General features: G+C 41.6%; 1 protein-coding gene across 4 annotated transcripts in view; it reads left to right on the top strand.

Annotated features, from left to right (window-relative positions):
• Nucleotides 1-526: 526 nt before the first annotated feature.
• The window catches only part of atp6v0a1b (ATPase H+ transporting V0 subunit a1b), a 115,452-nt gene continuing 88,525 nt past the window's right edge, over nt 527-27,453 (top strand). For 3 of the 4 annotated variants that reach the window (XM_053611268.1, XM_053611269.1, XM_053611265.1), the window contains exons 1-2: nt 527-681; nt 13,296-13,467. In XM_053611268.1, coding sequence (XP_053467243.1) covers nt 13,351-13,467 — 117 coding nt within the window. In that variant the 5' untranslated portion in view covers nt 527-681; nt 13,296-13,350. Of the gene's footprint in view, nt 682-1,099; nt 1,294-13,295; nt 13,468-27,453 lie in introns of all 4 variants that reach the window. The other variant, XM_053611266.1, reaches the window with a different exon arrangement.

Genomic DNA, 27,453 nt, shown 5'->3' with positions numbered 1-27,453 from the left:
GCTGTTCCAATATTTTAGGAGGGAACTGTATGTGGAACACATTGGCCATTTCCAGAGTATTGGCCATTCAATTATTATAATTTCCTACAGTACAAAAGTATGAAAGTATGATTATCTGTAGAAGTCCATTTTAAAAATCATGTGGACTTGTGGAAACAATTTAATTGTGATTTAAAATATACCTATAATTATTTAGGTTGACAATACTCTCCCAATGTTCAGACAGCATTACTGCAGTCCTTAATAGGCTTAGTAAATCAAATACCTTTGACAGCTCCGCTGAACAAAATTAATATAAACCTGAAATCAAACCCAAAATCCCACAGTTGGCCACAGAAAGGTCAAAAATATGTTCTACAATACTGCTACAACAAAGTCTTTTCCAAATTTCGCTATCCAGAAAAATAAAAAGAAGCCAGCAACAGCCAATATCTATGTAGCTTTTCATACATATAAGAGGCAACAAACAATCTAATATAGGATATTTACAGAGACAGGGAAAGCCCACACAATCGTCAGAGAGTGTCTGGTTGCTATCAGTGGTGGTGCTATTTCTTACTTGGAATAATCTGATCACGTGGTTCATTCTCGTCGAACTAGTGACGTCACTGCCACCCGTTCACTAGTGAGTAGAGAGCGGGCAGACAGCGGTCCAGGACTGAACGCATCCTCCCTATAAGGGTAAGCAAATTTATATTTGGAAAAACAAACAAAAAACAGTCAAATTGGATATACCGTTTTGTCAGATCCGCCGAAATCCTCACCGTATGATGCATCTCACCGTTCACTCTCATTGCCCTGTACTACTAGCCTGTACATACATCAGAGATGAACCGTGTGAAACCTGAACCGTAATTCCGTTTGAATAAACTTAATCTAGCTGTTTAATTGAGCCTTTTTATTCCTGTTTTCAGACCGAACACTGTATTTGCATAAACTACTTGTATAGCGTCGTCATCTTTGGCATCCATCTACTTTTATTTATTTTTGTATTGCTGTGTATAATTAATTAGGGTTTATGTCTCTAATAGACATACTTTAGACGGGATACAAAACATATTGTACAACAGTGATATTCAGAATTTCATTACTTTTTCAGGATTTTTATATTCAGGATATTTTCAGGAAAACGGAAGCGAGCAATGGCGTCCTTGGAGCTTCAAGGACGCTGTGTATCACATGAGGATGCTGCAGTTTTGTGCTTGGATTATGGCTTTATCAGGAAACGTTAGCTTTCCTAATTGTTTAACTGTTTTTGTTCCACCTTTTTCGTTTTATGACGATTCTCCAACAGTAAGCACTGTTGTTTCATAATAGCAGATGTCATTTTTATGAAATTCTGACGATTAATTGTCATACACCTCGAGCTAACCAGAATGAACTATTGAATTGTGTTTGCTATTATATGCATGTGCTGTGATATGATAATGCACATACAGAATCTGTAAACAGTGAACAAATAATTAAATTTAATTACCATTTGGATTTTTAGGTTTATTATTATTTAACAAAAAGTATATAACAAAGCACACATCTAATAAATGGAATATATACCAGAAATGTAAGCAAAATGTAATAACCTAAATATACAGAGCCTACACAAAGTATTCACCCTCCAATGATTATTTATTTTTACTGTGTTGCAACATCAAATTTAAGTATATTAGTATGGCATTTTTTTTTTGTCTCTCTACAGAATTAACATTAAATAAATTATTTAGATAGAATTATCTATCCTCAGAATTATTTAAATGTAAAAAAGTAAACACTGCTTAATTGATTATTCACCCCCTCAGTTGTCTCTGATATGTCTATATGAGCATTACACATTCCTCAACATGCTTTTTCTATATCCCTTGCTTGCAATAACTGTACTACTGACATCACCAAACTGTTTCATTCTTCTTTTGTGATGTATTTCCAGGTTTGTACTGCAGTTGTTGTTTTTTTTTTTTCAGTTGTTTTTTTGTTTGGGGGATTTCTACCACCATTCTTCTCTTCAGGAGATGAAATGCATGCTCAACTGGGTTAAGGTCTGGTGATTGACTTGGCCAGTGTAAAACCTTCTGCTCTTTCCCCCTTATTATTTTCATCAATAATGATTAATGAGCCCATCCCAGAAACAGCCATGCAAGCCCAAGCCATGACACTACCTCTACTCTGCTTGATGTCTATATAAAATGCCCTCCACTAATAGTGGCACCCTTGGTAAATATGAGCAAAGAAGGCTATGAAAAATTGTCTTTATGTTTTAACATTTTGATCTTTTGTTTAAAAAATCATAAAAATACTCTACTCTCATTTATATCAAACATTTGCAAACAAAACACAGGCTTATCAAATCTTTGTTAAATATAGGTGTACTATAATTATTGGCACCGTTTTAGTCAATACTTTGTGCTACAGATGTGGCCATTAAAAATGAGCGAGAAAGAGAACGTGATCCTGCAGTACGCCATGGTACACTGCGTTATGTCACTCAGTCAGTCAGCGCTGGCGAAACAAGTCTGTTAGGTGGCAGTTGTGTCACATTCTTTGAGCGAGCAAACTGATTTCTAAAGGTGTAGTGAACATGACACTACATTACATTGAACAGTTAAATGAATACCTCATCTTGATTTACGATATGTTATTTAAAAGCTAAGGCTCTGATATTTGACCACTGTTTTATTATAGTGTTAATGTTATAGTGACAATAATTTCATAATTTCATTGAATAGTAATGGAGGCTAGCTGGTATGTCACTCCCCTGGCCTCAAGAGACACACTAGTGACCTACTATACAGTATGCTATAGGCTGTTCACTTTAGAGATTTCTTTAGCACGTCCGCCTCCCATATTGGTTGACGCTGGTTCGAGCCCCACTCGGGGCACGCAGATCGGCTACAAGAGCACATTTAAAAAATAAAAATGTAGTATTATGATACTGAGCTCATAATATATTGAGAATAAAGCCATAGCATTATGAAAACAAAGTATCATTTTGAGAATAACACATATTAATGGTAGAAAAATGCCATGATTATCACAAAGATAGAAAGCGGAGCCTGCAGCTTAATCAATACAAGAAATGGAATCTGACTTCAGGATTGTATGGAAGCCCTAAGTGGCCATGCATTATTAATTTTTTCTTTCTTGTTTTCTCGTGATCTTGACTTAATTTTCTCGTAATCTCGACATAACAAAAGTTGTTTTCTCGTGCTCTCGACTTTTTCTGTGTACTTGACCTACATTGTCCCGAAGTCAATGGGGTTTTTGAATGAGTTTTTGGTTAAATGCCTGAAATAAGGTCTGTGGTTAACACAATCTCAAGATATGTTCCTATTTTTTATACTATGACATAAAATGCACCAGTAATACCCCACTTGTGATTTTACGTTCTTGAAAAAGACGGTTGCTAACAAGTGGCTAAATGGTACTACAGAGGTTGTCAGGGACATTAAACGTCATCACGCCAAACAGGAAAACTCATCTACTTTAGCCTTGTTGTGCTTATACTCGTGCTTTTGCAAACGATTCCAACACAAACTTGTAGATTTTTCAGTTTACTGTATTTTCCAATTGTAGTGTTTTTTAAAAAAAAATATTGAAAGAGTTGTCAGAAGCGTAGCGGTGGTAATGTTGAAGTCATGCAATAGTGGTGTAGTTCATTTATAGCCTAACATTAGCTTTTGCTTCTGTCAATTGTATTTAGGCTTCAAAATTCATAAAAGGTCTGTTAATTTGTGAAGATTTCTTGATGAACAAAACATGTAAGAATCATAAACCTTTCTTGGGCACAGAGCTTATTGGGCACAGAGCTTATTTTCTGCATTAATCCAAAATCCAATGGAAAAATCCTATTGGCTTTTTGTTGAGGGAACCAGGGTGATGCTAACTTCTGGGGTGGCTACAAAAATATGTCCTCCCTGCAGGATTGACGACTTCCACATTAGTACCCCTCTCTCTTAATACAGAGATAAAGTCCATCTCTACAGCGGGCAGTTATTAAATTTATGATGGCGAAAGATGCAAGATACTATGCCAGATTATATTCCTAAGGTGCCTACATTGGCTGCCCACCCTGTGGTGTTGCAGGCTTTCTGCCCTCCTCCATTCCCCACACCGGAACAAGAGAGAATGCACCTGCTGTGTCCAGTAAGGGCTCTCTGTACTTACGTCCACCGCTCTGGCCAGTGGCATAAGTTGGAGCAGCTGCTGGTATGCTTTGGCGGCGACAGTAGAGGTGATGCTGTGTCAAAGCAGCGCATCTCTAATTGGATAGTGGAAGCAATCTCTATTGCTTATGAGGCGCGGTCTCGCTACGCCTCTGGGCATAAGGGCTCATTCCACTAGGGTGGTCGTCTCCGCGAAGGCTTTGTCCAAAGGGGTATCCTTACAGGATGTGTGTGCTGCTGCAGGGTGGTCTACGCCACACACATTCATTCGTTATTACAGCCTGAATATTCATTCCACCCCGGGCTCGAGTGTCTTGCAGTGACCCTTGGGCTTGGGTCTTTTTGAACATTCCGTACTCTCGGTATGACGGAGTGGGTATTCTCGTTCCCATAGTTTTAGGCTAAACCCAACGTCGAACTTCCCTTTGAAAGGGAACATCTGGGTTACGCATGTAACCCTGTTCCCTGAGCTTTGTTATACCAGGGTAGGTCTGTGAATTGCATCTTCGCTTCAGATAATAGCGGCTGATGGCGCGGTTCACAGGTGCCATATTTATATCACGCGATGCGCTTAACGTCACCTGATCATGGCAGGCCTATAAATAGGCATGATTTTACACAAGCTTCAGATGCCGGTCACGCGCGTGAGGCGCTCCCGTAGTGTTATGCTAAACGCAACATCTCGTTCCCTTCTCATGGAACAGGGTTACATGCGTAACCCAGACGTTTACCATTTATCACCTCTCAGGGACAAAGGACTCCCCACCCCACTCGCACCTGTGTAACATCAACTTAAAGACAAAAAGCACCCTGATTGTAAACATTGTACAACAGATTGTACAACATACATCTGTTATAAAAAACTAAATCAAGAATATGGTTCACAAGTTTTAATTTACTTTGGGTTTTCTGTAGACAACACAAGGTGAAAATTATTTATACAGGGTCAAAAATATACATACAGCACACCTAATATTTAGTTGAATGTCCCTTAGCAAGTTTCACCTCGAGCAGACGCTTTTGGTAGCAATCATCCAGCTTCTGGCAGAATTCTGGTTGGATATTTGACCGCTCATCTTTGCAGAATTGGTAAAGTTCATTTGTTGGGATCCTGGCCCTGACTCAAATTTTAAGCACAGTCCACAAATTTTCGATAGGGTTGAGATCAGGACTTCGGGAAGGCCATTCCAAAAGCTTAATGTTAGCCTGCTTTATCTATTCCACAACCAGCTTTGATGTGTGTTTGGGGTCACTGTCCTGTTGGAACACTCAATTGTTTCCAAGTTTCAACCATCTGGCTGATGGTTTGAGATTTTGCTGAATAATTCTATAGTAGTCCTCCTTCTTCATTATTCCATCCACTTTGTACAGTGCACCAATTCCACTGGCAGCAAAAGAGCCCCAGAGCATAATGCTACCACCACCATGCTTAACAGTTGGTACACCTTTACTACTCCAAACATACCTCTGGTCATTGTTGCCAAACATCTCAACTTTGTCTCATCTGACCTTAAAACTTTCCTCCAGAAGGCTTTTTCTTTGTTCATATGGACAGCCACAAATTTTAGACAGGCTTGAATGTGTCGATTCTGGAGCAGGGGCTTATTTCTTGTACAGCAACCTTTCAGTCCATGGTGATGTAAAACTCGCTTGACTGCAGACAGTGACACTGATGTTCCAGCAGCTTCCAATTCCTGGCAGGCCTGTACCTTGGTGGTGCCTGGGTTTTTCCTTTTTGGAACTTTCAGTACCACTGAATTAATAATCTAAGTGTTTGTATGTATATTTCTGAGCCGGTATGTATAATATTGAGCCTGTCTTGATTACAGAAAACCCCAAATTAACTAAAACTTGTGAGGGGACTGTCAGGGGACTGGGCCATGGCAGGACCTTGATTTTGTGGTCAGTAAACTATTTTTGTGATGATTTTGATATATGTTTTGGATCATTGTCCTGCTGGAAGATTCAGCCATGGCCCATTTTAAGCTTTCTGGCAGGGGCAGTCAAGTTTTCATTTAATATCTGTTCATATTAAGTCCATGATGCCATGTAGCCTAAAAATGTCTATGTCTTATGGCAGAAAAACAGCCCCAAAACATACACCAGCCACCACCAAGGAAATAATTTTCCATATGGCTACCTCTCTATGTGCACCAAAACCACCTCTGGTGTTTATTGCCAAAAATCTCTATTACTGGCCTGATGGTGGAAATGGGCATTTTCAATGCTTTTGCTATTTTATTATAGCCACTTCCCATTTTGTGATGCTCAACAACCTTGTGCCGCACATCACAGCTATATTCCTTGGTCTTACCCATTGTTATGAATGACTAAGAGAATGTGTTACCTCATATTTATACCCATGTGAAACAGGAAGTGTTGGTGGAATAATTTCCTGTTTCTAGTCACCCAGGTGTACTAAAAAATATAAAATATCAATGGGAATATACTTCAAATATATTTTTCTCATATGAATTCATAGGGGTGCCAATAGTACACATATATTTTACGAAGAATTTTTTTTGGATAAACCTGTGTTGTGTTTGCAATTGTTTGATATCCATGAGAGCAGAGTATTTTAGTGAATTTTTTTTAACAATATCAAAAGGTTAAACAATAATTCTTTTTTTTGCCAATATTAGACACACACACACACATCTTGAAGCTGTCACTATAAACAAAGGCTTCTCCACTAAGTATTAAATAAATTTCAGTTACTGTGTTCAGTACTTTTTCCTGTGTCATTCCGCTTTGAGCTTACAAAACATGTATGGTATCTCACTTGTCGAAAGATATAGATCAGTAGAGAGGCATAAAATAATTTCCAAAACATTAGATTGTGACATTACGAAGAACAAGACTGCCCTACAAAATTTACAAAAGGACAAGACAAAAACTTAGGAGGGAGGCTGCAAAGAGACCTGCAGTGCATCCGGAAAGTAATCACAGTGCTTCATTTTTCCCACATTTTGTTATGTTGCAGCCTTATTCCAAAATGGATTAAATTCATTATTTTCCTCAAATTTCTACAAATAATACCCCATAATGACAACATGAAAGAAGTTTGTTTGAAATCTTTGCAAATTTTCTAAAAATAAAAAACAAAAAAGCACATGTACATAAGTATTCACAGCCTTTGCCATGACACTCAGAATTGAGCTCAGGTGCATCCTGTTTCCACTGATCATCCTTGAGATGTTTCTACGACTGGATTAGAGTCCACCTGTGGTAATCATGAATAGCTTCAAATACTTGTCGATTTTAGTGCAAAACATTCAGGTATCTGCTAGTAAGTGAAGTGGGCTATGCACAGGAGATGCCTTCACAATTTGATGGATCTAGAATGTTTTTGCAAGAAAATATTGCCAAATCATTATGTGCCATGCTGATAGACCCAAGCTAAAAATCCAAGGTGCTTCAACAAAGTATTCGTCTAGGGGTGTGCACACTTATGCAACTATGTCATTGTACGTTTTTTCTTTTTCTTTTTTTTCCCATAAAAAGGCTTCTGATTGTCTTTCATTTTACTTGTATACTTTGCAATTTCAAAGGTGGGAAATAGGGATGCACCGAATGTTCAGCAACCGAAATTATTCGGCCGAAAATAGCAAAAAAAGCACTTTCGGTGTTTGGCCGAATAAGTGAAAAGGCCGAATAAATTTGACCGAACAATGACGTGTATGATGACGTGACCAAATAGCCTAGCAACCAGAGTGAGACACGCGAATGTCACGACCTCGATGAGGGGGCGCGCATGCACGAGCTACGTGCACGAGCTACGTGCTCTTCGGATGTTGACGGAAGTTTACTGTGGACACCTGCATTTGTTTTGTTTATGTTCCGGAGTATTCTGTCACGTCGTGAGACGTAAGGGAGTAGAGTATGGAAGCACGTAAAGACGTATTTATTTAATGGCGGGCAGACAAATCCAGATAGTAATCCAAAAAACGTAGTCAAGACAGGCAAAGGTTTCGGGCGAGCGGCAAACAGGCATAAACGGGGCAAAGCAAGAATCAAAGTTGCGGTCACAGAAAACAGGGTCAAAGCACAAAACAAGAAACATGAACTAGTACTATGGACAGGGAGCAGAAAAACCAGCTGGGACTAAATGAACTGATCTATAGTTTAAACTAACTAAATCTATCAAAGAACATAACATTAACAACGTATCTAACTATACAATATCTACTATAATACTCCGCGAGGTGTACAGGGACGCGAGCGGTATATATCCCCAATATAATCAGCCGTATAGAACCGAATAGAAACATTTTTTGCACTCTTGTCAATGCACTTTTTAATGCACTATTTGTTGTAGGCTACAGAGTGTTAAATTCTTTCAGCAGTCAGTTATAGGCTACTCAACATTGGCTATTCAAGGGGGGCTCAAAGGTAACCACATCAAAATATTTTTATTTTACTAATTTATTTATTTAAAGTTATATTGTGCCTTGTTGGTAGCCTATGCCTGCTGGAATGAAAAAAAAAAATTTCAGTGTTAAATAAATATTTTGAAATTGTAGTTTTTGTAATTGATTTTTTTCTTTGAAAAGCAGGACAAAATAGTGAAAAGCACATTTTGACTATTTAATTTATGCAGTGGTGAAAAAAATGGAAAAAACATGAAAAAACGTGTTCGGTATTCGGCCTTCAGCTTTCGGCCAAGTTTTTCATCATATTCGGTTTCGGCTTCGGCCAAGAATTTTCATTTCAGTGCATCCCTAGTGGGAAACGATCTGACATGATTTATCTTAATGTCATTTTTTACTTCGCAAAATCCTGCAGTTTTAACAGGGGTGTGTAGACTTTTTATATCCACTGTGTTGCTGTTAGTGTATTCCAATAAATTACATATAAGGGACAGAGTGGGTTACCCTACATCTTTCTGGAATTACATATACTATGCAGATTAAAAAGCCAAGAAAAAGCTCAAAGTCTCTTTCAAGTAAGTGTTCAAGCAAGTGCTAATTGGCAGCAACATTACACCCAGGTTTGGAGGTATGCATTTTAGTCAACGTGACTGGTGATGAGGAAGTCAGCCTGGGCCACATACCAATCATCAATGCTTGCATCACTTTGTTGGTGATTCATCGTATAAGGCACTATACACATATGCACACTGCCCAAGCATCGTGCACAGGTACTCAGATGATATTTTCACAAAGGCTAAAGAGCATCTAAAGAGACAGCACAGTTGAGCAGTATGTGGCTAGATTCATTGTGTGTGCTAGCCACACCATCCAAATGTGAGGATGGGTAGCATTTTGCTTGTCAAGCAAATTTGTGCAGGCTATTTTGTGAGGAAGCAGCTACTGCTAAGGATGCTTGGGTTGCTGAATGCAGCTGAAGCAGTAGCTCATTTATGGCTGCCAGAGATAAGGAGCTTTCAAAATTGGGTCATCAGCCTATGACTAAACCCCAAATAGAAAAGAGAAAAGTGCACCCTCAGCTCATTGAGAAAGGCATGGGCCTGAACTCTAATCTCTGGAAAGAGGTTAGTCTGAGAGCAGTACCCCATTGGAGGGAGTTAATAACCACAGAAACTTCCCTCACTGGCTGGCTGGAACACATCAATGAGCTGGAATGAGGGCAGTACACCTAGTCCTCAAATATTTCCTAATAGTGTTGAGACACTACAGTGTGCTACTCTGTTTGGACAATGTTGTGACAGTCAGGTATATCAACCACCAGGTTGGAATGAGGTCAGATGGATCACTTGCCAAAATGGGGTCACACATGATGGGGTGCCTTGGCAGCTTGCCCCTCAAAAAGATTTGTTGTCTTTGTTAGATGAAATGATTTGGCACCCTCAGCCAGGGCACATGCATCTATAGATATGGCTTCTCAGAAGGAAATGCAGATCATAGAATGTTATCCAGCAGTGCAGGAAATGTTATTAACCTCAAGTTCCATGAATGGCATGTGCTTCATCAAATGGATCCAGTGCAATGTCTACTGCTAAAAGTGTTAGCCTTCTGTAGGAATTTCTAAACAAGGTATCTTCTTCTACTCTGAAATGATATGTAGCAGCTATTACTGCTCATAGCAGTGCTAGAGATGGTATTTCACTAAGCATTCATAAATTAGTTGCAACCTTTCTGTAGGAATTGAGATGCCTCTGCCCATTGCACTGTCCAAAGACCCCACACTAGGACCTCCCCCATGTGTTTGTGTAACTGAGATCCTCCTCTTATGAGCCAATACAGCCAATCAGAAGTAACCCGAGTGGCTAAATCCAGGGTCCCTGTTCAAGGTCATATCTCACCACATTTGTGAATCAATTGATTGACCTTTCAGTGTTCCATGAAGGGGAACCACCTGAACGATCCTTGTTACGCCCAGTGTGTGCCTTATGGTATTATCTGAACCTGACAGCACCAAGTGCTCCCCTGGCTAAGCAGACTGGCCAGTGCATAGCCAAAAAACAGACCAGGTGTCAGGACCTTGCCATAACATGTCATTCCATGTGAAGCATAGGCAGTACTCATAGGAGCGTTTCTCTAGGAGGTCTGTGCCACTGCTACCTTTGTATCACCATGCACCACTTCCAAGTTCTGTAAGATCAATATCACCCATCGAGTGAGTGCGATGGTCATATCCAAAGTTCTTCCATTTAGTCTTAGGGTGAGTTGGTTCCTAATGACATACTGCTATAACTTATCCAGGTATTAAAACACTGCCCTTTGATGGTTAGGAGGAGTGAATACAAGATAACCACCAGGTGTCACAATTCTTGTCACTCGGAACCAGTGCAACCTCGTTGCAATGTGGTGAGAAGGTTCCAGGGAATGATGGCGTTTCACAAGTGTATTTTTAGATATCATGTGACTTTACGGTAAGGTCTTGGCACATGTGCGCACATGTAAGAGAAGGTGGCCAGGTGTAAAAACACCTCCTCCTGGCAGTTATCTTGTGTTCATAGAACCATGATAACATACTATCCCAACACTTTGGGCTGTAAATACACACAAAAAATTATCCTTCAAAACGTCAGCACATTTTCTTTAAAGGGGAGTGCAACAAATTAACAAAACTGCCATTATTTTATTAATTCTACATCTCCAAATAATGAATTAAAAGCATGTTAAAATACCCTACATCCCATGCACATATTACAATTTCCTGACCTCAGTTCAGTATCTCATATCCTCATTAAGTTGTGCCAACAAGTGATCCTCAGCATGCGATGTAAAAAATATGATGCAGCTGGATCAAGTTCTGTTTCATAACTTTCTGAATAATGAGCATGGGGTTTAGATCGTTAAATTATAACAAATGTGCATTGATTAATGTGATAATTACAACTAAGTGTATGTGAATGAGAAGATGACACACATTGAAATAAATCTCATAGGAATCGAGTATACTGTCAGTATATTGAGACAGTATATTGAATGATATATCTTTTCATTCACATACACTGCCTGGCCAAAAAAATGCCGCTGTGTGGATTTAAATAAGCAAATGCTTAAGAGACTTTGATTGGATCATTATTGCAGTGATTAATGTTTCAGCTTGCAACAATTCTTTTAACCCTAACTGATGCAGTGTGTAGCTTCTCATTTCTTAAACAACCATGTTGGAAGATGTATCCGGTCATCATGGAAAACATATTACCGTGTTTCAGAAGTGACAAATTATTGGCCTGCATCAAGCAAAGGAAACAACTAAGGAGATTGCTGAAATAGCTGCAATTGGGTTAAGAACTGTCCAGCACATTATTAAAACTTGGAAGGATAGTGGTGAACTGTCAAATTTGCAGAAGAAATGTGGTCGAAAATAAATTCCTTAATGATTGTGATCGGAGATCTTTAAAATGGTTGGTGTAGTCACATCATAAAAAATCTACAGTAGAACTCACAGCTATGTTTAATAGTGAACATAAGAGCATTTCCACATGCACAATGCGACGAGAACTTACACAATTGGGACTGCAGCTGTGTGGCCACAAGATAGCGACTTGTTAGTAAGGCTAATTGAAAAAAAAAAAAGACTTCCGTTTGCTAGGGAGCAAGATTAAGATTGGACTGTGGAGCAATGGAAAAAGATAATGTGGTCTGATGAGTCCAGGTTTACCCTATTCCAAAGCGATGGGTGTGTCAGGGTAAGAAGGGAAGTGAATAAAGTTGTACGCCCATCATGCATTATGGCGACTGTACAAGCCTCTGGTGGCAGTGTTATGATCTGGGTTTCCTTCAATTGGTCAGGTCTAGTATCAGCGACATAATGCGGCAATAAAATGAAGTCAGCTGAGTACCTGAATGTACTGAATGACCAGGTTTTGCCATCAATGCATTTTTCCTTTCCTGACGGCACAGGCATATTCAAGGATGACCATGCCAAGATTCATCAGGCTCAAGTTGTGAAAGAGTGGCTAAGGGAGCATGAGGAATCATTTTGGATCACACATGAATCACACATGAATTGGCCACCACAATACTGACCTTAACCCCACTGAAAGTTTTTGGGATGTGCTGGAGAAGACTTTACGGAGTGGTGGTTAAAATTGCCTCTTATTTTTATATTACTTTGTATTGCATTTGACAGCAAAAGGGGGGAAAAAAAACCCCTATTTCGTGTTCAGTCTGCATTTGCCATGATTTTGTGATTGCTTAAAGGGGAATGGTTGATTTTAAAAGTGGTAGTCTAGATGCTATAGAAAAACCCTGTCTTGACTGACGATTTGAGAAAAATCTGTAAGCCTTGAAGGCATAAATTGCTTGCAAATTGAAAAAAGTTACATAGGCTGGTGCTTAACCCATGTGTGAATATATGTAACTTGATAGAAATACACATTTGGATTCCCCTATTAGCAGATGACTCAGGCAGATGAGAAATGTTGTTTGATACTGCATACACACAAAGTAATGACAAAGTAAATAAATTTTTATCAATGATTACCACTACCGTGAACGTGCATGTGAATGCACTTGAGTATATACCTTGCATATGTGGGGAATGATCGCATGATTTCAAGGTCTGTGGGTAAACATGGGGCTGAAACAGACTCTATCTACTAATTTGGTTGAACAACAACTGAATGACCAATTTTATCAAATAAAATGTAAAATCTAATTTAATACTTTCTGTATGTGAATGCTAATAAACTTCCCAACAGCAATTTTTCTTTTCTCCCAGACTTTCTCCTCTGTGTTAGCGGTGGTCTCCAGGGCCTTATTTCTATTGGAGCATAATGGGAGAGCTATTCCGTAGTGAGGAGATGACCCTAGCCCAGCTCTTCCTGCAGTCTGAGGCTGCATATTGTTGTGTCAGTGAATTGGGGGAGCTGGGAATGGTACAGTTCAGAGATGTGAGTATTCAAATATTTAGTAGGGTCTATAGTAGAGATGGTGAAAACTGCTTATTTTTTATTGTTGAAATGTAAAGATATGCATTTCCTGAGGAAAATATTGTGCTTGCAAGGAGATGAAAGGAATTGATTTATAACTGCAAGCAGCTATTAAGGGCTTTCTGTCTCCACCCCTTAACCATGGATTAGGACAATTTAAAAGTTATGAGCAGCTTAACTAACATATGAATTTAACATCTCTTAGAGTGGATTTAGACAAAACTTCTTGGAATCCTTTAGGACAAGGTCGTTCGTTTACAAAGTTTGGACAAAATACATTACACTTTTCACTTCCAGTTTTGCGAGTTGACCATGAAATTCATTTTAGTGTTACGGAGAAACCGTCCATCATTTTTAAAAAATCTGAGAAACAACTTCTGTTGAGGTTTGTTTGACAAAATTTGTTGCAGAAGGAGCAAATAAACCATTTCTGTTAAAATGCAAAATGGCTAAATTCCAGCCTGTCTCATTGCTCTGTATCATGTCCTGAATTACAAAATTTCTGGAACAAAATTCTTCAGGTCTTTTCGGATATGTTGAACATGCATTTTTTTTTTAAAACCGGAGCCTACATTAATAGCATCCATTGAACTTGGCTTAACCCAAAGAATCACATTTCTTCAACATTCTGATGCAGAGTTATTATTGTAAATATATCTCCAAATTAGCCCTATTGGTGGCACTGTCTTGAGTGGTGTACACCGAAGTTGCTGTGAAGGTAACTGAGATTGTCCTCTATCACTATGCCAAATTTCATAAAAAGTGTGCAAAGCATTCTATGGGCTACCATAGACTACCTTAGGAAGTATAATAATAAATAAGAAACCATACCTTCGGTGCTTGGCTCCCTAATACTACTACTACTACTATTACTATGAATAATAACAACAACAACAACAACAATAATAATAGTAATAATAATAATAATAAATTTTGAATACTGTTATTTACTTGCAAGCACAGTAATAAGATTAATTATATTAAAATATTTTAATACAATACTTGCCTTACGAGTACAACCCCAATTCTGAAAAAGTTGGGACAGTATGAAAAATGCTAATAAGAACAAAGATTTGTAAATATACTTTGACTTGTGTTTAAACAAAAGATGTATAAAGACAAGGTATTTGATGTTCCCAAAGGGAACTTCGACGTTGCATTTAGCATAACAGTATGGGAACGCCTTGCGCGCGTGACCGGTATCTGAAGCTTGTGTAAAATCATGCCTCTACTTATAGGCCTGCCATGATCAGGTGACGTGGCAATTAAGCGCGTCGCATGATATATATATATATATATGGCACCTGTGAACCACGCCGCCAGCCTTATTATCTTCAGCGAGACTGCATGTCTGTTGTTTGTGTGACAAAAATGCTACATTTCTACTTGATATTTTCTCAAAATCTCTTAACTTTTCTATCCTTCTGTAGAGTTAAAGAGAGGTAAGTAATGAGCGAGAAAGAATTCAAGAAGTGTGTTACGGCTTGCTCCTGTTTCATCACGGGGAAAAGTGCACACTTTCTGGGTGATGTAAGCGGTGTAATATGCGATGGCAGCCTCGAGAGGCTGTGCATGGTAACACCTACATTAAACAGCGCGGCTCGCGACTCGTGATCTTCAAGAAGAAAAAACGAAAGAAGCCGAAGTGAGTCGGGTTTCAGAGCCTCATGGATCTGGGCCGGCCACTGCCGAGGCAGCCAGCCGTCTCAGGTTCGGGGGATCCCTTATATCCCTTATAGATCCCCACGATGTTGGATTATTCGGCCATTGTGGGATTGAACGGCATGGCTATTTAGCTATGCTCAAGCTGGTGGAGGCGCTTGTGAGCTACCTCTCTCCACCGACGGCAGGTAATTACGGGGGCTGGCTTGCATCCAAGCCATGTAAGGCCACCGTGGCATTGGTGGGCAAGCCTATGCAGTAGTAGTCTTACTTGTGGGTCACTGCAGACAATGACAGGGTTGCAGGCCTACCAAGCAGACCTGCTGAGTGAGCTCGACATATGGCGGCATTCAAAAAGCCAGTTCCTTCCCTGTTGTCTCGAGCTCAGCCGGGCATCCACGAGTGGAGCCTGGGCCAGCACTAGTGTGAGGGAGACCCAGAAGGCGAGTATGGCAGCCCGCCAACCCCTGCAGACAGCCAGGGGAACCGGTCGGCCACAGTCGCGGTCTGACACTAGGCCTGATCTGAGAATGGTCATAAAGGCCAAGCAGGCAAAGAAGAGCAGTCCTGAGGGGCCGTGGAGGGATGTATCTGGGGACATGAGGTTGTTAGGGCAGGTAGCCCCCAGTGCTACTGTAGGGCCACCCGTAGCCAAGGCGGTCCCTAAGTTTTCAGTGTTCTCTGGTCAGCGAGCTGTCACAGGACAACGAAAATCTGATGCTTTCCCTCCAATAGAATGTGGAATAGTTAACGTCACTAAAAGACCATCGGGCAGCGTGCAAACTACTGCCAAATGTGTTTCCATGGGTTCTGTCTACCGTAGAAAGGGTTACCGGGTCCAGTTTATAGCTCGACTCCCCCCCCCCCCCCCCCCGTTCACAGGTGTGCTCACCACAGCAGTCATCACAGACCAGAGCCCGACGTTAGCGCAGGAAGTAAGTTCCCTTTTGGACAATGGGGCCATAGAACATGTACCCCGTTCCCGAAGGGAGGGAGGTTTACAGCCATTATTTCCTGTTCCGCAAAAAAGTGGAAGTATGCGGCCAATTTTAGATCTGCGTCATCTGAACCGTACTCTTCGGACATACAGGTTCAGAGGCTGAAGCTCAAACTTATTGTGCCACAGATTCAGTTCGAGAACTGGTTTGTGGCGATAGATCTAAAAGGTGCATATTTCCACATTGGAATATCACTAGCTTTATCCCATCGCACCTTCACAAAGTGCATGGATGTCATTCTGGCTCCATTGGGACTCCAGGGCATCTGTGTACCAAACTACCTGGACGACTTGTTAATTCTAGCACGATCCAGGGAACTGGTGGTTCAACATCGAGATGTTGTTCTCGCCCACATGAAGAGCTTGGGGCTCAGGTTGAATCTCAGAAAAGTATACTTTCCCCGGTGCAGTGGACAACTTTTCTAGGGGTTATAGGATTCTACTGCGATGAGGGCGTTTCTATCCCCAACATGCGTAGTCAATCCTATCAACACTGAGCAAGATAAAGCTGGATCTTGGGAGACTTTTGGGGTGGAGTCCACACGTGTGGCCGAGCTCACATCTGTATGCTGCTCCCCCCGTCGCTCTGCTCCCCCAAGCTCTAGCGAGAGTTCGCCAAGACAGTCTGCTAGTAGCACCTTTTTGGCCAGCTCGAACATGATTCTGAGAGATAATATCCCTGCGAGATGGCACTCCTTGGGAGATTCCCGTCCGCAGGGATCCACTGTAGACCCAGTAAACTGCACAATAGCTACAGTCCTGGAGCTCCTACAAGAACATTTCTCAGCGGGGTGGGCTCCTTCTACAATCAGGGTTACGCGGCCGCCATTTCGGCCAGCAACGCCCCTGTTGATGGAGCCTCTGTGGGGCAACATCCTCTAACGTCGAGGTTCATGCATGGTGTCAGATGGCTGAGACCCATCTGCAGGCCCCGCATACCTTCCTGGGACCTTCTGTGGTCTTGGAAGGTCTGTCAGGTGCCCCATTTGAGAGCCTAGAGTGGATCTACTGTCTCAAGCCGGAGGGCTGATTTATCACCCTCGGCCAGAACTACGGAAACTGTGGGTCTGGCCCCTGAGGGGCACCAGCTCACAGATTCTGGTCTCACAACTGAGATTGTAGAAACCATGCTAAATGCTAGAGCACCATCCACAAGGAAACTGTATGCACTCAAGTGGCACCTTTTTGTCTTGTGGTGTGAGGAACGTCAGCTAGACCCAGTGAACTGCGCAATAGCTACAGTCCTGGAGTTCTTACAAGAATGTTTCTCAGCGGGCTGGGCTCCTTCTACAATCAGGGTTACTTGGCCGCCGTTTCAGCCAGCCATGCCCCTGTTGATGGAGTCGCTGTGGGGCAACATCCTCTAACTCTGAGGTTCATGCGTGGTGTCAGACGGCTGAGGCCCATCTGCAGGCTGCGCATACCTTCCTTGGACCTTCTGTGGTCCTGGAAGGTCTGTCGGGTGCCCTATTTGAGCCCTTAGAGGGGATCTACCATTTCTCAGCGGGGTGGGCCCTTCTACAATCAGGGTTACTTGGCCGCCGTTTCGGCCAGCCATGCCCCTGTTGATGGAGCCTCTGTGGGGCAACATCCTCTAACTTCGAGGTTCATGCGTGGTGTCAGACGGCTGAGGCCCATCTGCAGGCCACGCATAGCTTCCTGGGACCTTCTGTGGTCATGGAAGGTCTGTCGGGTGCCCCATTTGAGCCCTTGGGTACTATGGAAACTGTGGGTCTGGCCCCTGAGGGGCACCAGCTCATAGATTCTGGTTGCACAACTGAGGTGGTAGAGACCATGATAAACGCTATAGCACCATCCACAAGGAAATTGTATGCGCTCAAGTGGTGGCTTTTTGTCTTGTGGTGTGAGGAACGTCAGCTAGACCCAGTGAACTGCGCAATAGCTACAGTCCTGGAGTTCTTACAAGAACGTTTCTCAGCATGGTGGCTCCTTCTACAATCAGGGTTACGGGGCCGCCGTTTCGGCCAGCCATGCCCCTGTTAATGGAGCCTCTGTGGGGCAACATCCTCTAACTTCGAGGTTCATGCGTGGTGTCAGATAGCTGAGGCCTATCTGCAGGCCATGCATACCTTCCTGGGACCTTGCTGTGGTCTTGGAAGGTCTGTCAGGGGCCCCATTTGAGCCCTTAGAGTCAGTCTCTGAGAATCTGCTGACTTTAAAGTTAGCTCTTTTACTGGCCCTGACATCTCTCAAGCGAGTGGGAGGTCTACAAGCTCAATCTGTTGCCCCCTCCTGCCTTGACTTTACCCCTGGATTAGCCAAGGCCTTCCTGTATCCTAGGCTGGATTATATTCCTAAAGTGCCTACATCGGCTGCCCACCCTGTGGTGTTGCAGGCTTTCTGCCCTCCTCTGTTCCTCACACCCAAACAAGAGAGGATGCACCGGCTGTGTCCAGTAAGGGCTCTCTGTACTTATGTCCACTGCTCCGGCCAGTGGCGTAAGTCGGAGCAGCTACTGGTCTGCTTTGGCAGCGACAGGAAAAGTGATGCTGTGTCAAAGCAGCGCATCTCTACTTGGATAGTGGAAGCAATCTCTAGGGCTTACGACACGTCATGTCATGCCTCTGGGCATAAGAGCTCATTCCACTAGGGAGGTCGCCTCCTCGAAGGCTTTGTCCAAAGGGGTATCCTTGCAGGATGTGTGTGCGGCTGCAGGGTGGTCTACGCCACACACATTCATTCGTTATTACAGCCTGGATATTCATTCCACCCAGGGCTCGAATGTCTTGCAGTGACCCTTGGGCTTGTGTATTTTTGAACAGGCCATACCCTCGGTATGACGTAGTGGGTATTCCCGTTCCCATACTGTTATGCTAAATGCAATGTCGAAGTTCCCTTTGAAAGGGAACATCGGGGTTACGCATGTAACCCTGTTCCCTGAGAAGGGAACGAGACGTTACATAGCACTGTCATACCAGGGCAGGCCTGTGAATTGCATCTTCGCTTCAGATAATAGAGGCTGGCGGCGTGGTTCATAGGTGCCATATATATATCATGCGACGCGCTTAATTGCCACGTCACCTGATCATGGCAGGCATATAAGTAGAGGCATGATTTTACACAAGCTTCAGATACTGGTCATGCGCGCAAGGCGTTCCCATACTGTTATGCTAAATGCAACGTCTCGTTCCCTTCTCAGGGAACAGGGTTACATGCGTAACCCTGACCTTTTACCTAATCAACTGCATAGTTTTTTGAAGGTAAACGTTTATTTTGATACTGATGCATGCAACACGTTCCAAAAACGTTGGACAGGGGCAATTTAGGACTAGTAGTGATGTGACAAGTTGAAATAAGGTGATGTGAAACAGGTGAGGCAATCATCTAATCATAGTATATAAGGAGCTTCCAAACAAGGCCTATCCATCAAAAACAAGGAAGGGTTGAGGCTCACCAATCTGCCAACAGATGCATCAGTGAATAATCTAACACTTTGAGAACAACATTCCCCAGAGACAAATTGGTAGGCTTTTGGGCATTTCACCATCTACAGTGCACAATATAATTAAAAGATTCAAGGAATCCGGTCAAATCTCGGTACATAAAGGGCAAGGCCGAAAACCACTTCTGAATGCGTGTCATCTTCGATCCCTCAGACGTCACTGTCTTAAAAACCGTCATGAGTCTGTAATGGATATCCTGACATGGGCTCACGAATACTTTCATAAACCTTTGTCAGTCAACACCATTCGCCACTGCATCCACAGATGCAAGTTAAGGCTTTACCATGGAAAGCCGAAGCCATACATCAACACTGTCCAGAAGACCCGCTGACTTCTCTGGGCTCAGGCACATCTGAGATGGACAGTAGCACAGTGAAATCGTGTTTTGTGGTCCGCTGAGTCAACATTTCAAATATTGTTTTGGACAAAACAGCTGTTGTGTCAGAGAGAAATAGTTGGTATATATTATAACCTTAGTTTTGACAGGTATAGGTCAAAGGTCAAAAAGATACACATTCTAACTCTCTATATCTAGATCAAAGGTCATGATCATAAAAATATTTATAGTTATGTTAAATCTGGATCACATCCATTCGTTACCATACATGGTGCGGCCATGTGTTTTCCACCCCACACACGTTGCACACATGTTCTTTCTAACACTCTGTGGTAGGTCATAAAAATATATATAGTTATGTTAAATCTGGATCACATCCATTCGTTACCATACCTGGTACGGCCATGTGTTTTCCACCCCACACACGTTGCACACATGTTCTTTCTAACACTCTGTGGTAGGTCATAAAAATATATATAGTTATGTTAAATCTGGATCACATCCATTTGTTACCATACCTGGTACGGCCATGTGTTTTCCACCCCACACACGTTGCACACATGGTCCTTCTAACACTCTGTGGTAGGTCATAAAAATATGTATAGTTATGTTAAATCTGATTCCCATGCATTCCAGACACATATGTTCTCATACCTGGTACGGCCATGTGTTTTCCGCCCCACACACGTTGCACACATGGTCCTTCTAACACTCTGTGGTAGGTCATAAAAATATGTATAGTTATGTTAAATCTGATTCCCATGCATTCCAGACACATATGTTCTCATACCTGGTACGGCCATGTGTTTTCCGCCCCACACACGTTGCACACATGGTCCTTCTAACACTCTGTGGTAGGTCATAAAAATATATATAGTTATGTTAAATCTGGTTCACATCCATTCGTTACCATACATGGTGCGGCCATATGTTTTCCACCCCACACACGTTGCACACATGTTCTTTCTAACACTCTGTGGTAGGTCATAAAAATATATATAGTTATGTTAAATCTGGTTCACATCCATTCGTGACAGAAACGTTACCATACATGGTGCGGCCATGTGTTTTCCACCCCACACACGTTGCACACACATGTTCTTTCTTTTCACATAGAATATGAAACTCTCTGAGGTAGGTCATAAAAATATATATAGTTATGTTAAATCTGGTTCCCATCCATTCGTGACAGAAACGTTACCATACATGGTACGGCCATGTGTATCCCACATCCAAACAAAAATATGACACACACACACACGCACAAACACACACGTGCACGTACAGACAACGCATGCATACGAACCTGCTTATAAAAGTCGAGCATCCCTCTAGGTTTTATAATACTCTGTACTTAGAACAACGTGTGCGATCTTACAACATGGCTGATTGTCCTAACGCGCCGAAAAAAGCTCACCCTTTTTTGGGAAGAATAGAAAAAATGTTAGAACATGAAAAGATTCAATATTGGGTAATGTCAAACGGATGTACAGCCGGGTTTTTTTTCGATGCAGAAAAAGGAACCGTTTTACTTTTCAAGTTCTCGGTCCCGGGACACATCCACTGGAGCCGTGCTACAGAGAACGTGACTTTTAACAAAGGTGACTGGAAAAAGTTCAGAAAATGGTGCAAGGATTTTGACTACATTGTTAGAATGGACTTCTTTTCCCCGGATGCGTACAGACGTAAATGGAACAGTACGTCTCTTCAATGCAAATACTGTATCAGAGCAACAAATTTCTCCAAGAACCAAGTTTCACTGCACTGTGCTGCTGTATTAACCGGTGACAACGCCCCTGATAACAAAGAGAATTGTGAAGTGAGGTATGACCGAACCAGCTGGCACGATCTGCAGCGCTACTTCTGGCAAATCGATGAATTATTCGAAAAAACTGGAAGAGACAAAGAAATGATGCAAATAAAAGTAAGGCTAGAAGATGTCTTATTCTGAGATCGTCAATATACTATTCTTGATCAGAAACTCCACCTCCCCCCCCCCAAGACTCCTCCCCACACGCTATATCAATGAGGCTGATTACATATCGAGTCATAGTATTCTGGACGTCAACCAGCAATATGTCTTGTGAATTCAACCCCGTTTTCTACAACTCTGATGCAACCCTGTATGCTGATGATGATGATGATGATGATGATGATGATGATGTGACCAGTTCGGGTCTTGAAGACGGTGAAAACCTAGGAAAAAGAAATCTGACCTATCTGACAACGAACGATGAAGCCGACGGGTGTATAACCAACACTGTGCTAACCATCATACGTGCTGTTACGGGGGAACTGCTGGACAGAGTTATCCAACAAGATCTGAAGGACAACTGTCACGGCTGCGCGATCGATCACCCGAGTCAACTCCAACACGCGTGTTTGTTCGATCCTGAAGAGTACTATCTACACCTAAACACCTACAGATTGCTGAAAAAACTGTTTAAACCGTGGTTCAAATACACATTGGCAAGAGGTCTGAAACTGTATGGAATCAAACACACTCCTTCCCTGGAAAAAATTCAAGGCATCGCTGAAGCCACCGTGTGTGAATGGCGAGACGAGCCTCACATCAAAACCGTGCTGAACGAGGTCAAGGAGAAAACCAAAGACGTTTTCAACGAGCAAGTGTGCGAAGACGTCGTAGATTACTGGACCTTTCACTCATCTCTGGAACCTGCTGAAACGTCGCATACATGGGAAACTTCAAAACAAGCCACGTCTATTCTGACTGCGAGAAAAGTCTGAAGCCGACAAAAATGCTGAAGACATTCGTAATTAGCGTGTGTCCTTAACACATAGGTGTGTAACAAGTTTTTATATGTATTGCTGAAACATTTGAATGTAAACTAAACATGTATCTAAACCTGCGTGTGTTTAGAATGGAAAATGTTACTTTGATTGAATATGTAATACCTTACTCAAGTGTTCTGAGATAAATGCTTATTCTACACTGGTGTTTGATCATTCTTGCCTTGACACTCGAAATGACTGAACGATTGATGAAGAATATATATTATACACCGTCGGAACCTGGTTCATACGGTGGTGTTGAGAGTTTGCAAAGAGCTATTGTTGAGAAAATAGGTAAAAGAGCTAATGATACTGAAATAAAAAACTGGTTAGCAGAGCAGGATGCATACAGTCTACATAAACCAGTATCTACAAAGTTTAAAAGAAACAAGGTTTTTGTGAAGAACATCGATGAACAATGGCAAGCTGATTTAGTCGATATGAGCAACTTGTCAGAGAGTAACGACAATGCGAAATTTATGATCACGTGTATAGATATTTTATCCAAATATGCCTGGGTACGTGTGTTACGAAACAAGACCGGAATCGAAGTAACTAAGGCTTTTGAATCCATTCTAAATGAAGGTAGGGTCCCCAAAAAACTACAAACTGATCAAGGGAAGGAGTTTTTTAACAAAAATTTTCAAACATTAATGGAAAAACATGACATTATTCACTTGCTACGGGTACAGGGCAAAAAGCATCGGTGTGTGAAAGGTTCAACAGAATGCTAAAGACCAGGATGTGGAGATATTTTACCGCTTTTAACACGAGAAAATACATCGACGTAGTCCAGGATCTGATTCAAGCGTACAATCACAATTACCATTCCAGCATCAAAATGAAACCTGCCGAGGTCAACGAATCCAATTCCTTCAGAGTATTTAAAACCCTCTACGGACTGTTCACACCTAAATTAAAGAAACTAAATTTCAAGTTTAAAGTCGGTGATATCGTTAGAATTTCTCGTTTAAAAAGACAGTTTGAGAAAGGATACGAGCAAAACTTTACGGATGAATATTTTACAATCTCTGAACGTATACCGAGAGATCCCCCAGTATATAAATTACAAGACTATGATGGTGAAAAAATTGAGGGAACATTTTATGACCCCGAGTTACAAAAGATAATTATCGGTAAGGACAAGACGTTTAAAATTGAGAAAATCTTGTCTGAAAAGACCCGAAACCAGAAAAAAGTCTGCCTGGTGAAATGGGTGGGTTGGCCCGATAAATTTAATTCGTGGGTTCCGGTCGAAGACGTTGTTAACATAACAAAAGGATCACCGTGAACAAAACTGAAAACTATATTCATTAAACCATGGAAGAGTGTGGATTCTTTGTGACCCTTCCAAGCAACGCGTCTTTGGATATTTACCCTAATAATAAGATCGCGCACTACACTACTAAATTCGCCAAACCAATCGATTTGAACGGAATATGGGAAGTCTCGCTCGCAGAGGTTCAATATATCCAGAGTTGGTACTCGTTAACGGAGGAAGACAGTATGTGTCATATTATTCAGAGGGATGGAAAGAGAACACAAAACAGTAACTTTAATATCACTCCAGGATATTATAAAAATATCGGTGAAGTGGTTAGTGAAATCAACAACAACATAAAGAAATTGGAGCTCGGAATAGAGCTATTCTATAACCCTATGAAAAATAAAATACGCATCGTATCCCAAAAACATTTCGCGTTCAAAGCTAATGGAAAATTAGCATATATGCTCGGTATGAACCCCGGTGTTCCGATAACGGCCGAGGTTCCGTTGATGCGTACATATAACGGGTGAAAACAACAAAGTCGTCACAATTACTTATGATAAGCTGCATTACGTACCTCTCACCAAGAACCATATTACTGATATAGTAATCGAAGTCAAAACGGATCAGAACAAGTCTATACCTTTTAGTTACGGGAAATTTATTGCTAAACTACACTTTAGACCCGCTAAACATTCGTTCCGTATGTAAAAATGATGGATAGGGGCTACGTTCATCCGCAGACCTACGTGGATTATTATGTCCACCAGGCTGGAAATGGTCTTCCTGGGTTTCAAGGCGCCCCCACCATGTATGGGTCGGGGCTAGGAGGACTGTTCAAGGGTCTTTTTAGAATGGCGGTTCCGTTCCTCAAAAGGGGTTTTGCTATTGCAAAGCCTCATTTAAAAACAGCTGCTAAAGGGTTCGTAAGTGACGTATTCAGCAATATTATGAGCAAGACACAAGCTCAGAATCAAGACGGATCGGGGCTTGCGTTGATTGCGCGTAAAAAATCTAAAAGGCTCCCAGGGCGTCGACATGTGGTTCCTAATAAAAGACGTAAGGTTACTAAAATCAAGAACAGTGTGAAAAAGACCGAGCAGAGAGGCAACAGGCACCCTTACATCTCTCACAAGAGAAATCGGCTGAACATTTTATAACATCATGGCGTTCTTACACAGTCTATCCTCAGAGTGTACCAAGACAGAATTGGATATTTTCACATTACCTTTTACCCAAACGAGTATCGAAAAGTACACTTATGTCGAAATACCTCCACTTTCCACTCTTACGGACAACGGGCCCCTGGAGTTCTACGTGGCTGGAAACGGGGAGGATTACCTCGACTTGAACAACACTTTTTTACATCTGACCTGTAAAATCGTGGACCCCGACGGTTCCAATATAGCTAACGATGCAAAGGTTGGGGTCGTTAACTACCCCGTAGCCTCACTTTTTTCACAAGTGGATGTCATGCTCGGGGATCGTCTTATTTCTCAATCTAGCAGTACATACCCATACCGTGCTACCTTTGAAAGTCTTATCAACTATGGAAAAGATACACTGGAAACACAATTTTGCACCGGGCTATTCTACAAAGACACAGCGGGGCATATGGACGCCACAGACCCGGACGGACGAAACGAAGGCCTCAAAAAAAGGGCCAGTTTCAGTGCTGAAAGCAACACCTTCGACCTGATTGGACACATTCACTCGGATATATTTTTTCAGGATAAACTTTTACTGAACGGGATTGATTTGAGGATTAAAATGGTTCGCAGCAAAGCTGAATTCTGTTTGATGAAGGAAGGAAATGCAAATTTCAATCTGAAAATACTCAACGCTTCTCTTTTTGTGAAGAAAGTAACCGTCTCACCGTCTGTAAAAATCGGTCACGGACAAGCACTTCTCACCGCCACAGCCAAGTATCCGATCGAAAGAGTCTGTTTGAAGACCTTCAGTCTAGCTGCAGGGAGCCGCATTTGTTCACAAGAGAACCTTTTCCTCGGTCCCTTACCTAAAACCATTATCTTTGGGATGGTAGACAACGATGCCTTCAGCGGGTCGTACAATAAAAACCCTTTTAATTTTAAACATTGCGATGCAGAGTTTATCGCGCTGTACGTAGATGGTACGCAATATCCTGCAAAGCCGTTTCAGCCTGTTTTTCAGTCCGGTAACGTGGTCCGTGAATTCCATTCTTTAATTTTAGCATCAGGAAAGCAGCTGAAAGATCAGGCACTGTCGATAAACAGAGAAGAGTACCTGAATGGATATACTTTATTCGCTTTCAACCTGAATCCCGATGACGATTGTGGGCAACACTTGTCATTAATAAAATCGGGCAATATGCGATTGGAACTCAGATTTCGTCAACCACTTCCGATCACGGTGAATCTAATCGTGTACGCCAGTTTTGACAGCATTCTAGAAATAAACAATCGAAGAAACGTGCTCATCGATTACCAGTAACTCATGGATACCAGAGAACTAACGGAGGTTATGAGAAGTTGTCCTGAAATAGATAAAATATTTCATGGCGTGATGGCCTGTGACGAGCTACCTACAAGTACTCTGAGAAAGTTTCCAGCTTTATTCATCGTAAACACACATCCGAGACACATGCCGGGTGAGCACTGGCTAGCATTATGCCTTAATGATGAAAACACAGGAGAATTTTTTGACTCGTACGGAAACCCTCCAGACTACGAACTCTTTCCTCGATCGATTCATTATTTTTTGACTAAGGACTGTTGCAAAATAAAATATAACCCTGTACAAGTTCAAAACTTTACGTCGGTTTGCTGCGGGCAACACTGTGTGTTTTTTCTGTGTCACAAAGCTAAAGGTTATTCATTTAACCGTATTATGTCTATGTATAGCAAAGATTTAATTAGAAATGATAACACTGTTGTGTCATTCGTTAAAAAAATGTACCCTAGAGTAAATAAAAAGCATTCAATTACATGTGTACAATGTGTTAACTCTCTAGATATGTTTCATTTACATATGTAGTGGAATGTTAAATGACAATGCTTCACAAGAAAAATGTTAAACAAAAGTTATTTTATTGAAATAAAGGTTAACATGTCATAACATTCTTTGTCCCTCGTCATTTTCAAAAACCAAACCAGTCAGAACGGTTAAAAACGGGGGATTTTAAAACTGGCTCAGAATCGTAGTCTTTGCTTTTAGGTGGGGAAACAAGATGAGAGATATCTTTAGATCTTTTTATGTCAGATATTTTGCGTCGAACACCGCCATTAGGTATTGCTGAAAAGGGTATATTTAGGTTGGCTACTGTCTGTAAGAACTCTTTCCAACCTAAAGGCCTCCGTTCGTCGGATACTCGATGAGGGGCCATGAGATTTTTAAGCAAATCCACCATGTGAGATCCTTTGATGGTGTTTCCTTTAAAAATAAATTC

Source organism: Ictalurus furcatus, chromosome 23 (genome assembly GCF_023375685.1).
Source record: "Ictalurus furcatus strain D&B chromosome 23, Billie_1.0, whole genome shotgun sequence".
In the NCBI taxonomy this organism is placed as follows: Eukaryota; Metazoa; Chordata; class Actinopteri; order Siluriformes; family Ictaluridae; genus Ictalurus; species Ictalurus furcatus.
The sequence above is the reverse complement of the archived record's forward strand: the minus strand, read 5'-3'. Positions and strand labels throughout refer to the sequence as shown.